General features: G+C 46.2%; 2 protein-coding genes across 2 annotated transcripts in view; one reads left to right on the plus strand and one right to left on the minus strand.

Annotated features, from left to right (window-relative positions):
- The window catches only part of SLC1A6 (solute carrier family 1 member 6), a 42343-nt gene extending 24555 nt beyond the window's left edge, over positions 1–17788 (minus strand). Inside the window, exon 1 of the mRNA XM_031033363.2 lies at positions 17630–17788. The gene's annotated coding sequence lies outside the window, so the exon portion shown is untranslated. The remainder of the gene's footprint in view (positions 1–17629) is intronic.
- Positions 8856–17443, plus strand: TEKTL1 (tektin like 1). The gene is made up of 7 exons (XM_006738106.2): positions 8856–9425; positions 10815–10919; positions 15401–15599; positions 16003–16169; positions 16303–16398; positions 16488–16601; positions 17195–17443. The coding sequence occupies exons 1-7, from the start codon at positions 8856–8858 to the stop codon at positions 17441–17443; spliced, it is 1500 nt and encodes a 499-aa protein (XP_006738169.2).
- Positions 17789–17826: the final 38 nt, after the last annotated feature.

The raw sequence follows: 17826 nt of genomic DNA on the forward strand, positions 1-17826 counted from the left end.
AAAAAAAAAAAAATGTTCAAACTTTCAAAAAAAAAAAAATTAGAATCCGGCTGATATGCTACATGAATGAATCTTGAGGACATTATGCTAAGTGAAATAAACCAGTCACAAAAACACAAGGGCTATGTGATTCCACTTATATGAAGTACTTAGAGGAATCAGATTCATAGAGACAGACAATAGTATGGTGGTTGTCTGAGGCTGGGGGTAGAGGAAAGGGAGGAGTGGAGAGTTGATGTTTAATAGGGACAGAGTTCCAGTTTGTAAGATGAAAAAGTTCTGGAGATGGATGGCAGTGAGTGTTGCAAAACAATGTGACTGTGCTTAATGCCACTGAACTATACACTTAAAATTGGTTACAATGGTAAAGTTTATGCCATGTATATTTTGCCACAATAAAAAGAATTAGAATCGGGCGCCTGGGTGGCTCAGTTGGTTAAGCGACTTGCCTTCGGCTCAGGTCATGATCCTGGAGTCCCGGGATCGAGTCCTGCATCGGGCTCCCTGCTCGGCGGGGAGTCTGCTTCTCCCTCTGACCCTCCCCCCTCTCATGTGCTCTCTCTATCTCATTCTCTCTCTCAAATAAATAAATAAAATCTTTAAAAAAAAAAAAAGAATTAGAATCATGTCATTTTGGCAGTTTGCTGTCCTGTCTGTAATGATGGTTACGGTATTATTATTATTTCTCATATGCCTTAAGCAACTACCTCTATCTGCCATAAATCTTGGCGGTTTACTTTAGTTCCTCATTTCCTGTCTCCCTCATTGGATGAGAGGCTCCACGAGAGAAGGGCCTTTGTCTTGTCACTCTCTTCTTAGCCCAGTGCCTGACACAGAGCAGGTGCTCAGTAAATATTTGTCAAATCAATGAATCCATTAGGAAAGAGAGATTTTTCTGGGGGACCCCCAAGTCCACTATTTCCAACCTGCTCTGCACGGCAGGAGACAGATCTTTGTGGACCATTTCAACAGGCTCCCTGCTTTGGGAAATCTGGAAGGTTCCATTTAAAGAAGGCTCCAGAGGGAGACGGGAGCATGGGGGAGGATTAGGGTGGGAAACCTGGCAATTAGAAGGTGAGCTCAGATAGCCAGGAGAGGAAATGGCTGCTCCTCTCTGGTTCTGCTCTTTGAGCACTGAAAAGGTGCTTGCAGTGTGCCCAAGTGACAGGGAATGCCACATAGAGATAGATCAGGAGTAGGCAGGGGACCCCAGACTAAAGGGACAGACACCATTATATTAGTTTCCTAGAATGCCTTAACAAATTACCACAAACTGGGGGGCTTAAAACAATAGCAATATTCTCTCATGGTCCTGGAGCCCAGAAGTCTGAAAACAAGATGTTGGTGTTAGCAGGGCTATGCTTCCTCCAAAGGCTCTAGGAGAGGATCCTTCCTTGCTTCTTCCAGTTTCTAGGGGTTGCCAGCAATCCTTGGCATTCCTCAGCTTGTAGAAGCATCACGCCAGTCTCTGCCTCCTTTACAGGGCCTAGTGTCTGTCTCTGTGTCTTTACATAGCCTTCTTAAAAGATGCCAGTCGTTGGATCAAGGGCCCATCCTACTCCAGCATAACCTCATGGTAACTCAACTAATTGCAACTGCAAAGACCCTATTTCCAAGGAAGTGCACATTCACAGGTGCCAGGAGTCAGGACATATCTTTGGGGGGAGGCACAATTCAATCTGCAACAGTAGGTAAGACCCTCCAACAGTCTGGCTTCCCTCTTAGTTTGGATTCCCCCATAAATGAAAAGGATACTTGGAGGTTGAGTGGCCAGAACAGGAATGTCCATGGCAGAAGCAGTAAGAAGGCCTTTTGGTTACTCCACACATGGATTATGTCCAAGTGTGGCAGGGCCACCATTGTTCAGTCTTTCAACAAATAGGTATTAAGGGCCTGCTCTGTGCCAAGAACCTGGCGAGGCACCGCGGATTCAGTGATGACTAAGACAGATGAGATCCTCATCAAGGAGCTGACATCTAGAAAGGGAGGTGATAATCACAAACTGATAAGTGCTATGAGGAGAAGGAGAGTTCCAGTGTGGCACAGTAGCGTGATGCTTCAGATCAGATAGTCAAGGAAGTGTCCCTTAGGAGATAATATTTGAACAGAGACATAAAGGATGAGAGAGTAAACCACATAAAATTGCAGGAGAATATCTCAGAGAGGGAAGAACATCCCAGAGAGGGGAGTCTGAGCACTAGCATGGCTGACCCTTCATGATTTGAGGACAGAGTGTCAGGAGATGGGAAAGGAAAGATGGACAGAGGTCAGGTGGTAAGGAACTGGGACCTTGTAGGTCATGGTAAGAAATGTGGATGCTATTCTAAACTTAAAGCTCACCTCACTGAATCTACCCACCAGACTAAAGCCACAGTTGTCCTAACAAGTAATACCTGAATCCACTAATGCAGATGAGCTTTTCCAGGGAGAAGGTGAGAAATGAGAAGTGAATGGGGGATGGAAGCTTAATGTGTTAGTTAGCTATTGCTATATAACAAATTATCCCAAACTCAGCAGCTTAAAACAACACACATTTATTAAATGAGTTCTTGTCGATCAGGGCATGGCTTATCTAGGTCTACTAGCTCAGTCTCTAACCAGTCTGCAGACATGATGTCAGCTGGGGCTGCTATCTCTTCTCAAGGCTAGACTGGGAAAGAATATGCTTCTAGGCTCAGTCATGTGGTTGTTGGCAGGATTCAGTTCCTCATGGGATGTTGCACTAAAGGCTTCAGGTCGTTGCTGGCTGATAGCCAGAGGCTCCCTTAATTCTTGCCATGCGGGCTTCTCCATTTCTGAAAGAGTGAGCAAGACAAAAGCCATGATCTCTTTATAACTTAATTCAGAAGTGGCATCTTATCACTTTTGCCATATTCTAGTGGTTAGAAGTGAGTCATTAGGTCCAGCCCACACTCAAAGGGAGGAGATTACACAAGGCATGAAGACCAAAAGGTAGAGACCATTGGGGGCCATCTTCAAGGCTGCCTAACTCACCTGAAGAACACTACGCTTGACAGGTGGATGGCAGACAACCAGCCCATGAAGGACCAAGACCAGAGGCAAAAGGGCAAAGGTGTGAACAAGTAGAGGGGAGGAGATTCAAGTTCCAGGTGGTTGATAATTTCAAATGGTACCTAGAGGTCAAGTTGAATGGGAGAGAAAAGAAACTTATGGAATTTGTCAATTGTAAGATAACATTGATGACCTTTTGTCTAAACCATTTCAGGGGACTGATGGGGACTAGAGTCATAGGAACCAGTCTTTATCCCTCACCTACAAGCATGGTCACCACCTTCGCAGGAGGTGACTGGGAAGAACCAGGAAGAACCTCCTCTCCCAGCCTGGGGCTTCCCACTGTCTCCTGACACCTCCCCCAGGAGAGTGACCTCATTTCTCAAAGACAAAATTGATTCTAGGTCATATCCCCCTGGAACAAGAGACCAATTGATGTGATTATCTCCAAGAGAAAGGGGGGCACCTACTAAAAGTAGAACCTGGTGCCCCAGAAGGGAAGACATTGGGGAACCTAAAAAGGGGTCTCTGATAATTACCTGCCAAAATTTCAGAGTGAAGGGCATCTCCATGTAATACCAAAGAAAAAAAGAAAGAAAGAAAAGCTAGAAGTTTTAGAAGGTTCTCCTTCCTCATATATCCTGCAATTTCACACTATATAATTGAAGGGCAAAATTCTGTTCCCCACTTCGCAGTACTTTTTGGGTAGAATGCAGGATGGAAGAATGCAGCAAAGATGGCTGAAAAAAGGAGGTGCTGTAAAGTATTCTTCATTATAAAAATCAGAGAGCTAATTTCACAAATATTCCCCATTGGGCTGAGTTAGAAATATTTGAACTTTGGTATGTTGGGAGGAGGGAGATGTGCATAACCACAACTATAGATATGTGAAGTCAAAATATGTTCAAAATAGATGTGTCTGGGTGATAAAATTACAGATGATTCTTATTCCGTTCATTCTATTTTTCTGTATTTTACACGTTTTGCACAATGTGTATCTGTTACTTTTGTAGCATAAAAGCAAGCTTATTTGTTAGCTTAAGAGAGTGATTTGTGTTTGAAGGGTAGTGAAAAACTTTCTGAGTCCTCTGCTCATGTATATAAAAGTTTCTGAGGCATTTTCTGAATTTCATCATTTCTGTTCAGCCACACGTAGTTGAATCTCCTGGAAGCTGAATGCTAATCCCAGTGCTGCCATGGTTCTTTCCAAGCACCTGCAGTCTTGGTATATTTGGGATGCTATAACAGAACACCATAGGCAGTGTGGCTTATAAACAACAGAAATGTATTTCTCACAGTTCTGGAGGCTGGGACATCCAAGATCAAGATGCCAGCAGATTCACCATCTCATGAGGACTTCATGGTTCATAGACATCCATCTTTTCACTATGCCTTCTCATGGAAGAAGGGGCAAGGGAACTCTCTGGGGTCTCTTTCATAAGGCACTAATTTCATTTATAAGGGTTCTGCCCTCGTTACCTAATCATCTCTCAAAGGCCCCACCTCCTAATACCATCACATTAGGTGTTAGAATTTAACATACACAAATGTTTGGGAGGACACAAGCATTCAGTTTTTAGCAGGTGCCAACCCAGGCTGTGACCAGCAGACTTTGAAAGCAGAGCAGAAGATGGTTCATTCATTCCTTAAACATACACATATATGTGTCAGGCTAGAGAAAAGTATCTAAAACAGGCCATCAGAGCCGGGAACCGGAGGTGAATTTTAGAAGTTGATATAGTCCAACTTGGGTCGGAAGATGAAAATAAGAAGTTGGCATATTGAGCACTGAGCAGTAGTATGCACTGATTTATGTTCAAAAAATGGTGGTATACATTAGGAGTTCGTTGACATGAACGGGTTGAGCCAACAAAAACCCAGAACAGAACAGACTGCGCACCCACACACACACTCATAGCCCAAGTGTATTTCACCAGAGACGCTTGTTAGAGCCCAAATCCTTCATATGTGGTCTGGCATAAGAAAGCCTCCTCAGGTGTCCCTCGGGTAGCTTGGCAGGAACAGTGCTCCGTACACCAGGCAGCAAACTAACCCAGTACAATCCTCTGGTCGGGAAAATGGAAGCACTTAATGGACAAAGCAAAGGTTGGGTACAGAATGTTGTCCCAACTGGGCTGTCTCCCTGGTTCTTTGGGAAATCCTCTCTGCCTCTCCTGGTGTTAGAGTAGCTCATTCATGTATTCATTCAATTACTGAAAATGAAAAGTAAGCACTTGAATCATGCTTATTCTATGTGAGCCACCATATTAAGCTCTTTTCTCATACTGACACATTTAATCCATGACATGATCCTATTATCCTAGTTGACAGATGAGGAAACGAAGGCACAGAGAAGTCAGTGACTTACCCACGATCACACAATCATTATGTCAGAATCATAATGTGAACCCAAGTCATCCAGCTCCAGAATCTTAACCATGGCACTATCCTGACTCTAGTGAAGGGCTGTTTGTTGCGCCAGATACCACTGGGCCCAGTGACTATGCTAAATCCACATTCTTATAAACCCTGGAAACAAGTCTCCATCACCAATGGTCACCTGCCTCCATCCCTCCCTGGTGACCCTGGTAGGTCTCCAGCATGGCTGGCCTGGGAGGCTTCGGTTGACCATCTTATCCCTCCCCATTACTGAATGATCCTTTGTTTTGCAAAGCCAGGGATATTCATTCCCTCTTCATCCTTGCACCTCTCAATCACTCAACAAGAAAACACATACTCATTCCCTTATGCATATGTTCATTTAATAAATGTTTATTGAGTACTTAGTATGAGTCACAATCTGTGCTGGATCCCAGGTACAGTAACATATAAGAGAGACAAGGTCACTACCCTCCTAAAACTCACAGTCTGATGGGGAATATGAACCAAGGAGACAAGTAAAAAAAAAAAAACAAATTAACTGTCCATCAATGGATAAACAAAGTTGTGATATAGAAATATAATGGAATTTGGTCATAAAAAGGAATGAGGAATGAAAAACTGCTACATGATGCACCATGGGCAAACCTTGAAATCATTATGCTAGGAGAAAGAGGACAGACACAAAGGGTCACTGTGTATGATTAATTTACATGAAATATGAGAACAGGCAAATCCATGGGGACACAAAGTAGACTAGTGGTTGCCTAGAGCGGGGTGGGGAGAATGCGGGGCAGAAATGGGAAGTGACTGCTGATGGGTATGGGGTTTTATGCGGGGGTGATGAAAATGTTTTGGACCTAGATAGAGCTGGTGGTTACACAACATCATAAATATACTAAATGCCTCTGAATTGTGTGCTTTAACATCATTAATTTTATTTATGAGAATTTCATCTCAAAGAAAGAAAGAAAGAAAGAAAGAAAGAAAGAGAGAAAGAAAAAGGAGCAGCACCTGGGGCTCAGTTGGTTAAGCATCTGACTCTTGGTTTCAGCTCAGGTCATGATCTCAGGGTCCTGGGATCCAGCCCCATGTCGGGCTCCATGCACAGCAGGGAATCTGCTTGAGGATTCTCTCTGTCCCTCCCCCCACTCGTGTGCTCTCTCTCTCTCAAATAAATCTTTAAAAAAGGAAAGGAAACAAATAAAATGATCACAGCATGTGATTACCATCCATTCCTTCATCGCATGTGTACTGAGAACCTACTATATGCCATGAGCTGTGCTAGGCACTTGAGAGCAAGGTTCCTTCTAGGAGAGGTGGGGGGAGATCAAAAATTAAAAGGAAACAAATGGATAAGAGACTTCCAGGTAGTAATGAGTGCTGTGAAGAAACTATATGAAGGAACTGTAAGACTAAAAGAGCTACTTTTGAGTAAGTAGTCAAGGAATACCTAAGAGGTGAGACCTCCTTGAGGGACACCAAGTATCCAGCCAGGCAAAAATCTTACGGGAAAGAGATCTGAGCAAAAGATAATAGCAAATGCAAAGGTCCTGGGGTAGGAACTAGCATGATGTGTTAGAGGAATTCAAAGATACCCAGGGAAGCTGGAGCACAGTGAGTGGGCCTGGGGGTGGGAGGTAGAAGATGAGTTAGTTCAGGGTAGTGAGAAAAGCCAGATCATGCAGAGACTTGTGAGTAAAGAGTTTGGATTTTGTTCTAAGTACAGTGGGATTCACTGAAGTGTTTTAAGTAAGAAAAGGATGTGCTCTAGTTTAAAGCATAGTGCTGGCTGTGGTGTGGAGAATGAATTGGAGGAGGCAAGGGGGCAGGTATAGGCAGAGAAACCATGTAAATGAGACATGATGATGGGAGCAAGAATAAGAATGTTGGTTGTTAGGACACCTGGGTGGCTCAGCCGGTTGAGTGTCTGACTCTTGATTTCAGCTCAGGTCGTGATCTCAGGGTTGTGAGTTCAGCCACAGGTCTGGCTCCACACTCAGTGCCGAGTCTGCTTGAGCTTCTCTCTCTCGCTCTCCATATGCCCCTCCCCATGCTCACATACACTCTCTCTCTCTCTCTCTCTCTCTCGCTCTCCATATGCCCCTCCCCATGCTCACATACACTCTCTCTCTCTCTCTCGCTCTCCATATGCCCCTCCCCATGCTCACACACACTCTCTCTCTCGCTCTCTGTCTCTCTAAATAAATAAATAAAATCTTTGAAAAAAATAATGGTGGTGGTAGCAATGGAGAAAAGGATGATCATATTGGGGATAAATTTTGAAAGTAGGGCTGGCACATCTTGTTAATGGGTTGGCTGCAGCCATGAAAAATTAAGGAAGCTTCTAACTTTTTAACATAAGCAACTGGGGTGGATGGTGGGCCAACTATCAAGTCAAGCAATACTAGTGGAGGAAAAGATCTGGGAGATTAATCAAAAGTTTGGTTTTGCGCCTGTTGAGTTTGAGGTGCCTACCAAATGCTCAAGTAAAAATGCCACGGCTAGAAAGAAACAAATAAGGTGATGTGATGGAGACTTATGGGAGAGGGATGGAGAGCAGTCCTCTCTTTATTCTTCCTCAGACTCCAACCTCCTTCCTATGTTGAAGAAAATCCACATCAGATGAGTCTCAGTAGGAAATAAAGTTCTCCTTCCTGCCATAGAAACAGGAAGTTGAGACATGACTCACTTTCCCAGCTTCCCTTGCAGCTAGGGCATGGCCATGTGACACAGGTTCAACCAGTTAGACGCAGCCAGCTTAGACTAGAAAGGCAAAGAAGCAGGTGCCACAGAGAGCCGACTCCGTGGGTGGCTGCAGTGGCAACCTCCAAGACGGACAACGCAGCTGAGCTTCTACAATAGTACCCATGATGTTCTCAAGAGCCATTGCTTGTCTTTTTATTTTTTGGCTGTGATTCTCACTGTGAGGCCATCTTTTCTGTTTCTGTGGTTTGCACAAACAAATCCTGAGTGATGGGAAAGAAGAGTTGGGCTTAGAGATAGTACTAACGAAAGAGCCTTTTGACATAGTGATATTTAAGTTGGGTTCTGAAGACTGGAGAAGAGCCAGCCATGGAAAGGACCTGGGAAGGAGTATGCCACCCAAAAGGAACGATGAATGCAAGCCTCTGAGGTGGGAAAAAGCTTAGTGTGGTCCAAGAGCTGGAAGAAGGCCTGTGTGGCTGGGGGTAAGAAGCAACAGAAAGAGATGTGCTCAATGAGGTCGGCTTCCTCAAGGAGCCAAGATTCCAAGCCACCGTGACCAAGTTCCAAAGCAAAGACCCTGTTCCCCTCCCCCACCCATGGAACTCCTTCTGCGCTGTTGCCACCGTTGTCATGGTGATAGGCACTGCAGTGCGTTTCACTCACTGTTCAGGCCAGGAAGGAGTTGGCGCGTCTTTGGGAGTCCCTGCCCCTCCCCGTGGAGGCCCCGGGCCGGGCCGAGACAGCAAGCAGGGACAATGCCCGTGTTGATACCCCCAGCTGAGCGTAGCCAGGACACCCGCATAGGGGCTCCAGCATGGCGCGAGGCAGCCAAGGCCATCACGCAGAAGGCGCACCACCTGACCGACCGCTGCGGGCAGGAGGCAGTGACCATGTGGCAACCCAAGGACAGCGTGAGGGACCCACACGTGGCGCGCCATCTCTGCCGCGCTGCCTACATTCTGCCCTGGCGTTTCCGCGTGGAGATGCTCAAGGACGGTGGCACCTTGGAGAAGCCGCCGCCGGGCGAGGGCGTCACGCTGTGGAAGGGCAAGATGAAGCCCCCCGCCTGGCACGCCCTCCTGCCGCTGCCCATGCACCGCGATGCGCGGGCCCTGCAGACTGCCGAGGTGGTGCACGCGCACGCGCGCGGAGCGCGCCTCACCGCCGCCCGCTTGTGCCGCGCGCAGCACCAGATCAATGGACAGCTGCGGCTGCTGCTTCGCCAGCGGGAGGCTACGGACCGCAGGCTCAGCGAGGTGCGCAAAGGCCTGCTCATTAACCAGCAGAGTCGCAAGCTTCGGGGCTACCGGCCCAAGTCTGAGAAGGTGGGACCATCTTCCCTGCCCTCTCAGAGACCGAGGCCTCAGCTCCCGGATGCTCGGCCTGGGAATACCCCTCCCCGTAGAGAGAACACCCACCTCCACCCCAGGCCCCAGCTCCCATCGAGTGAGGGCACAAGAAGATGAGGACGCTCCCAAGAGGAGGTGCCTCGATTCCGAGCCCAGAGGGTGAGACCCTCCCGAGGGGATGAGATCCTCAGGCCCCTTGCCCCAAAGGCAGTGTCTATTCCAGTTCCCCAACCAAGAAGAGAAAGTGGGACTCTGAATAATCAGACTAGATGAAATTCTTCCCAAAGGGCAACCACAGCCCTCAGCCCAGGTATGAAATGACCCACCCAGCCCCCAGGCCCAGAAAGTGAGACCCTCCCTAAGACCCTCAATGCCCCAATCCCAGTGAAAACACACCCAAAGCCCCCCGCTGAGGAGAGTGGGTGATGTCCTTGTCCCAACCAATGAAACTCTCCTCAAAATGTTTGTTGTTGCTGTTGTTTTTTAAGATTTTATTTGAGAGAGAGCAAGCAGGGGGACAGAGAGGGACAAGCAGACTCTGCACAGAGCACGGAGCCCAATGTGGGGCTCAATCCCAGGACCTTGAGATCATGACCTGAGCTGAAATCAAGAGTCAGCACTTAACCTACTGAGCCACCCTGGCACCCCTCCTCAAAATGTTTTTTTAAACCCCAAGTCCTCCCCCACAGCCCCAGAAAGTGAGAACCCTCCCCAGGCCTCATCTGGGGAGAAAAGAACAGGTCCCACCTACGAGTTGAGACCCTCAGACTCCAAGTCCCTGCACCTGAGAACTAAGTTCCCAGCCAGAGAAAAGAGTGAGACTCCTAGTCTCAGCCCTGGTGAAATCCTCCCCCTAAAGTGAAACTGCAAACCATCACCCCAAAAGTGGGGAACATTTTAGCCTCTCTAAGGAGAAATGAAACCCCCACACACCGGGTGGGATTCCTACTCCCAGCCCCCAAATCCAGATAGTAAGAACCCAAAAAGGCAACCCCTCATCATCCCTATGATGAGTCCCCTGTACTTCTGGCCAGGGAGGGAGGATAAGACCATCACCAAGGAAGGGGGGACCCCCAGCCCCAGGGTGAGAACGACCTTCCCCCAAGTTAAATCACCTTCATCCCATCTCACTGGACTCCTACCTATGAAACAGAGAAGCCCCCAGCCCCATTCTCTAAAGGATAAGACCTCCCCCCCAGTGAGAGCCCCCTCAGAGTGAGGTCCCCAAAGGGTGAGAGCACCCCCAACTCCATTCTCCAAACCCAAAGTTTATGACATTAACAAGCCCTCTACTATACACTGGAAGGAGAAATCTCCCTCCAGCCCCCTCTGGAAGGTGTGAGAGATTCTCTCCTTGTTTTCTAGGTCTCTGACAAAGCTGACTGTATGCTTACCTGGGAGAAGGAGGAGCTAAAGAGCATGAAGAGGAAGATGGAAAAAGATATGGAAAAATCAGAGGCTCTGCTCAAGGTTGAGAATACTTAGGGCCAAGTTAGGAGGGGCGGAGGTGGATCCGAATGGGTGAACTGCTCTAACCTTGGGGACTGTCGCCACAGCAAACCCTCAAACCACACCCCTGTCCATCCTGCCCTGACACTCACTGTATTTCCACTTTGTGCAGTGGGAAAACCGAGGCTCTGAGAGATGGAGTTGAGCCCCAAAATAACAACAAACACCCCTTCTGTGCCAAGCCCTGTGTAGTCACTGGGTTAACTTCTTAAAACTCTCCTGTGAAACAGAAACTATGATCCCCTCATTAGAGATGGGGAAACTGAGACTCAGAGAGACACAGACTCACCCAAGGCACAGGGCTAGTCAATGGCAGGGCTGTGGCTTCAGCTCAGGCATCTTTTTGTTTTCCATCTTTACCGAGGTATAACTGACCATTTAAAATTGTATATATTTAACACAACTTGATGATTTGATATATGTATACATTGTGAAATAATCACCATAATCAAAGTAATTAACATATCCATCACATCACATAGTTACCTTTATGTGTGTGTGGAGAGAACACTTAAGATCCAAACTCTTAGCAAATTTCAGTTATAAAATACAGTACTGTTATCTATAGTCACATTGTTCTACATTAGACCTCCAGAACTTAATCATTGGTGCACAACTAAAACTTTGTGCCCCTTGACCAACATCTTACCATTTCTCCCTCCCCTGCCCCAGGCCCTGGCAACCACCATTCTACACTCTGGCACTCTGGATTTGCCTATTTTAGGTTCCAAATATAAGTGAGATCTTTCTGCATCTGGCTTATTTCACTTAGCATAATAAAGAATCTCCAGGCTCATCTATGTTGTCACAAATGGCAAGGTGTCCTTTTTTAAGGTTGAACAATATTCCATTATATATATTTTATTGTATATGTTTTACATTATATATTACATATCATATATTCTTATTCTATATTATTAATATAATACATAATATATCATTACATAATAATTAATAACATTATTATCTATTATTATATAATTTATAATGTCATATATCATATTATATATTAATATATTCTATAACAATATATTATATGCTTTATACTGTATATTATAACATATGTACTATATAATGTATTCTATATATACTAATATATACTATATACTGCAATATAATACATAATATATAACATGTATTAATATATAATGCATGTTATATATTAAGTATCTTTTTAATACATATTATAATTATATTTTATATATTATATATTCCATATACAATATATTTTATATATAAATATAATATAATTATATTTTATATTATATATTATATATTATAATTATATAATTTATTATTATAAATTTTATATGGTTTCTATGATAAAAATATTATATAAAATATAATTTCTATATATCATATTATATATAAATATACAATATATTGTATAAAATAGTACATATTATAATAATATATTATTTATTATATATAACTATTTTATAATATGTTAAGATATCAGTGTTTTGATTATTAATACATTAATATTTTAATAGCATATATATCACATTTTCTTTATCCACTCACCTGTCAAAAGACACTTCTATTGTTTCCATGTCTTGGCTATTGTGGATAATGCTGAAATGAACATGGAGTGTAGATATCTCTTTGAGACCCTGATCTTTTTTGGATGTATACCAGGAAGTGCCAGAACTACCTTATGATTCAGGTCAGGTCTCGAGCCTAGCTCTTTACACTGTGATATGTGCTCAATCTTTGTCAGCTCCAGCCAGAGATGGTCTGTCACTACATCCTTCACTCTTACAACAAGAATTTCTTTATGAGGGCACTAATGGAGATGAGAGAGCAGCCAGGTTTGATGGAGCCTTTGGAACTGGTTAAAGTTAGCTGGTACTCTGTGTGTGCTTTTGACTCAGCTATTTGACAAATATTAATCCAGTACCCTGGTGTCTGGGCACCATGCTTGGCATTAGGGACAAACAGTGAAGAGGACAGAGCTGGCCTTGCCCTCACAGACTTCACATTATAAGGACATTCAAGTAAGAGACAGATCAGGGTAGTGGGTGAGGATGGGGGAGGAAATTTAGGAGCTGGCACACCACTGTCCGTGGTTCAGAACCTTCCTTGTGCTCATCCCACCAAAGCCCCAGGCCACCAGTCACATTCCTTTAAATCTGGTGAGTCCTGAAAAATCCTTCAAGAAAGTCTGAAACAGACAGGGGAGAAGACCCTGAGGGTGGCCCCAGTAGGGAAGGGTTTGCAAGAGAGAAAGGGGAATGGAGAGATGGGGAAAAAACAGACATAGATGGAAACTGAGAATGGCCACTGGAGAAAAATGCTTACAACCAACAGATGTGTTTCAGCTTGAGATCGTGAATGCAAATTGGCACTCAGAACTTTCCCAGGGATCTTACCATGTGTCTCTAGAAGGCTTGTTGTCCCGCTGGGTAAGTTATTTCACACTTTCTCTTCCTTCAAACCTCTCCAGCTCTCTGCTTTCCTCATTCTCAGTGAATGACCCCAATGCATGGAAGCCACTGAAGGGAACCTCTCTTATTATTCCCTGCCAATGTTATAATTCCATCTACCTCTGCACCCATCTTCTCCCCCATTCTCCTGCATCACTAATATTTCCATCTTTATTGGATTATCCTCACCAGTGAACAAATGGAGAATTATTCTCTAATGGGTACAGATCTGTTTGGGATGATGAAAAAGTTCTGGAAATGGATAGTGGTGGTGGTTGCACAACATTAATACCCCTGAACTCTACACTTAAAATTGTTAAAATGGCAAATTTTGTTATGTCTATTTTATCACCAAAAACAACCCCTCTGGATCCCATGCTCCCCTCCAGATAATCTCCATTTCTCTGATCCTCTCACTAGCCCATCTTCTCTGCACATATTGACCCCATCACTTCTTTTGGGCAGGAACGGGATCAGTTTTCCCCACTGCATTCCCCATTCCCTGATACATTGCCCAGCACACAGGAGGGGCTTGATGAATATTTGAATGAATGAATGAATGAATGAATGAATGAATGACTTTTTAAAATCTACTTTTACTCAAATGGATGAACCCCAAAGAGATTATATTCAGCAGAAGAAGCTAGACATAGGATACACACTGTGTGTTTCCATTTATATGAAGTTCTAGATGTCAAAAGCATTTTCTTGAAGAGCCAGGTAGTAAATATTTTGGGCTTTGTGCAAGATGCAGTCTCTGTTACAATTGCTCAATTAGGCCAGTGTAGCACAAAAGAGCCAGAGACAATATGCACATGAATGAGCATGGCGGTATTCCAGTAAAGCTTTAGTTACAAAAAGAGGCAGCCAGTCCATAGGCTGTAGTTTATGGACACCTTAAAGTACAGGCAAAACTAATCTGCAAGGCAGCTTAGTAGGGAGGAGGGAAGGGGCACCAGGGATATTTTTGGGGTGATGGAAATATCCTATATTTTGATGAAGGTGGTATTTATATATGGATATATATATATTTATATACTGTCCATATATATTATGCATTTATATATTATGTATTTGTAATATATATTTATAATACATAATATATAAATGCATAATATATTATAAATATATATAAATACATTATAAATACATAATGTATTATAAATACATAATAAATACATAATGTATTATAAATACATAATAAATACATAAAATACACAATATATACAATATATAAATATATAATATATATCCATATATAAATACGTAATAAATATATATACATTTATATATGGATATATATACACACAAAAAAGACTTGTTTTAATATATGGATATATATATATGGATTTATATGGATATATATACAAAAGATTTGTTTTAATATAACTTTCAAATAACTGCAAGTATCAAAGAAATGCAATATGCTTCATTTTATAATGGTGGAAGTAGGGTTTGGATGGGAGTAGGAGTTCAGATGAGATAGATGTTGGTGGGGGCGACACTCTGAGGACAGCAGAGGGCTCCTGATACTAACAAGAGCAGAGGAGGAGAGACCCTGAGGCTAGGGGAAGGGATCAGCCCTGAATGCAGCTGAGGAGCAAAGGACTGGTACAGGAAGACTATTGGTGTAGGTTCAGGCTACACCTCTCCTCTTTACAGGTGGAACAATTGAAGGGAGGTGGGGTTTTCTTGCAATGCCAGAGCAAAGCCAGGCACAGAATGCAAAAGAAAATGACACCCAGAACAAGGAAGCTACCACCAGTCCCTTCTGCTCCTCCCCTCTCCACCCAGGAATCATTCAAGGCTTCTGGACAGGGGGAGTGGTGTGGGAAGTGTCTGAGCTTCCACCTAGAAATCAATTCTTTCTGCCAGGAACCAGAACTGGACAGGGTCAGTTTGGAGGTGGAAAAGTTTTGCAGCCAGCAGCAGAGTAATCGCTTCCAGCCACCTCTCCCAATCTCCCCACTCACACTCTGCCTTTTTCTCTGCCCCTCTCTGCTTCCTTGCCCCCAGGCCCTGGCGTCCTGCCACGACACTCTGGCCTTCTGCTGTAAGGAGAGGCTCCAAGCTGTGGACTTAATGAACCAGCCACTGGATAAGGTTCTGGAGCAGGCTGGCCGCCACTCCTGGGTGAACCTCTCCCGCGTCCCTTCCCCGAGCACTCAGGGCCAGAAAACGCCTCCCCCAGACCCTGTGGGCACTTATACCCCAGGTAAGACCCCACAGAAAGGAGCCCACTATTGTAGGTACTCTTGGGTGCCCACTTGGCCTCCACTTCTCAGCCACTGCCTTCCCTGGGGAATTCCACCCCCTCCCCCCAGACCAAGTGAGAGGGCTGAGAGCCCATCTCTACTGAGGCCACGTTCTTAATTAGCTCTTTCCCTTGCACACTCCTGCTTCCCACACTCCTGCGGGCAAGCACTCCTTCAGTCAATCTGGGACACTACTTATACCAACTCCACCAACAGCCTCTCCCCTGGACTTGCTCCAAGTCCTTCAATAAACCCCCGCGCCCAGGGGCCAACACAACCTGAGAATAGAGAGGGAGGCTCAGACAGCCAGGATCGGGAAAACGAGGCCCTGGGTCTCCACGCGTGACCCCACCCCGCCCGCAGAGTGCGCCACGGCGCTGTACGAAGCCAAGCGACTGTTGATGGAGTCCAAGGACACCTTGCTAGAAATGACAAAGAACGAGGAGGACGTCCGGGAGCAACAACAAGAGATAAGCGATCGCGTGTGCGCCTCGCTGGCGCAGAAGATGCGTGAGACCTTGGAGCTGAAGGTGGGCGCGGCAGGGGCGACTCCTAGTTGGTGGCGGGAGGCTCGGGTGGACTAGAGCTGACTACGGAGATGGGGACGCGGCAGCAGAGGAGCCCGGAAGTCAGTGTGATCCCTCTGTGCTCCCACCCACACAGGAAAGAATGAATATGACCTTAGGACTAATGAGGGGAACTATCCATCGGTGCACGAAATTCAACCAGGAAATGTACATCACTCGTGGCCTCATCAAGGTGTGCTGTGGCGCAAGAGTATGAGGGGGTGGGGCCAGAGTTGTCCGCCTAGCCTGGGTCTCACTGCTCAGCACACCGCACTCCGCCAGGGTCCTCTGTCAAAACGTCACCTGGAGACTCGAGAGAAACTGGATAGACCTCTGGTTCGAGTGTATCAGAGACACGTGGGCACCCAACTCCCCGAAGCCTCCCGCCTCGCCCAGGTATGCCCCTCGGTGGCCCCTTCCGCGCCTTCCCGTCCTCTCTAGTCGCAGCCCCATCCCGGTAACACCGCTGCCTCAAGCACACCTGACCCAGATCTGCCAGTCCTTCAACTCCCATCCAGAAGGAGGCCCTCCGGTACCCACACCTGTCTCAAAAAAGTCCCCTCAACCTCTACCCTCCTCACCCCCCTCATGATACGGCCCTCTTTCAACCTAGCTCCTTCATGCACTCCTTGCCCAGATGCTCTCCCACATCCCAGGTCCTCCAGGTGCGTACCGCGCCCCCCCACCCCCAGCCCCGCCTTGTCGCAGCTTCTCTTTCAAGCGCGTGTTGCCCCCAATCTCTGCGAGTCCCGCCTCTCCTCCTGTGCTCCCTCCCGTGCTCCCTCCTGTGCTCCTTCCCAGGCTGGGACCTTCCGCAAGCACACGTGGCCCAGGTGTGCCCCTCCCCTTCCGAGGTCCGCCCCTTCTTAAAGGTATGCTCTTTTCACACACACACACCTGGCCCAGGCGTGTTGGGCCGCCCCAGACAGGGCCCCGCGGCCCTTGCTCCGGCTCGCCCGGCCCACAGCACGGTCCCGCCCCCTCCCCAGGGCACTGACAAGCTGCAGCGCCACATCTCGCACGTGGAAAAAAACCTGAAGGAGCTGCTCGCCACGCACAGGAACCTCACCGGGAGCCTCAACTGCAAGAAGATCGGGTATGAAGTGGACTACAATGTAGTGCGCCTGCGCCTTCGCCAGCGGCACCCGCACATGTGCTACGAGCAGGCGCAGCGCCTGGTCAAAGACTGGGACCCGCGCACGCCGCCGCGCGTCGAGTCGGATGCTGCCACAAAGTGACAGACTCGCCCCCTGCCCCAGCCTTCCGGCCCAGTTCTGGCTGGACCTGCTGAGCAGAGACTGACAGCTCAATGGCTCTCCCCCTCGCCTGACCTACCCTCCCTCGAAGCATCCTCTAGAAGAACTATAATTAAAAACGACAATAATTACCATTCATTAGGCACCTACTGTATATCAATCACTTACCCTACAACACGTTATGGGCAGTGTATCCTGGGAGTTAACAGGCTGGACCTGGGCTCCAGATTTCTGGGGTTCAAATCCCAGCTCCCCAGTTTCAACAGTGTAGCCTTGGGCAAGTCACTGTCCCTCTCTGGCCGCAGTGTCTTCACCTGTAAAATGGAAAGTATTACAGCACCCACTTCAAAGGCTTGTCATAAGGA

The sequence above is a fragment of the Leptonychotes weddellii genome, chromosome 1 (assembly GCF_054177405.1).
Source record: "Leptonychotes weddellii isolate Sample4059 chromosome 1, ASM5417740v2, whole genome shotgun sequence".
NCBI lineage: Eukaryota > Metazoa > Chordata > Mammalia > Carnivora > Phocidae > Leptonychotes > Leptonychotes weddellii.

Coding starts and splice junctions, on each gene's coding strand:
- TEKTL1 (XM_006738106.2), top strand. CDS start 8,856: ATGCCCGTGTTGATACCCCCAGCTGAGCGTAGCCAGGACACCCGCATA. Junction 9,426..10,814: donor ACCGGCCCAAGTCTGAGAAG/GTGGGACCATCT, acceptor CTTGTTTTCTAG/GTCTCTGACAAAGCTGACTG. Junction 10,920..15,400: donor AATCAGAGGCTCTGCTCAAG/GTTGAGAATACT, acceptor CCTTGCCCCCAG/GCCCTGGCGTCCTGCCACGA.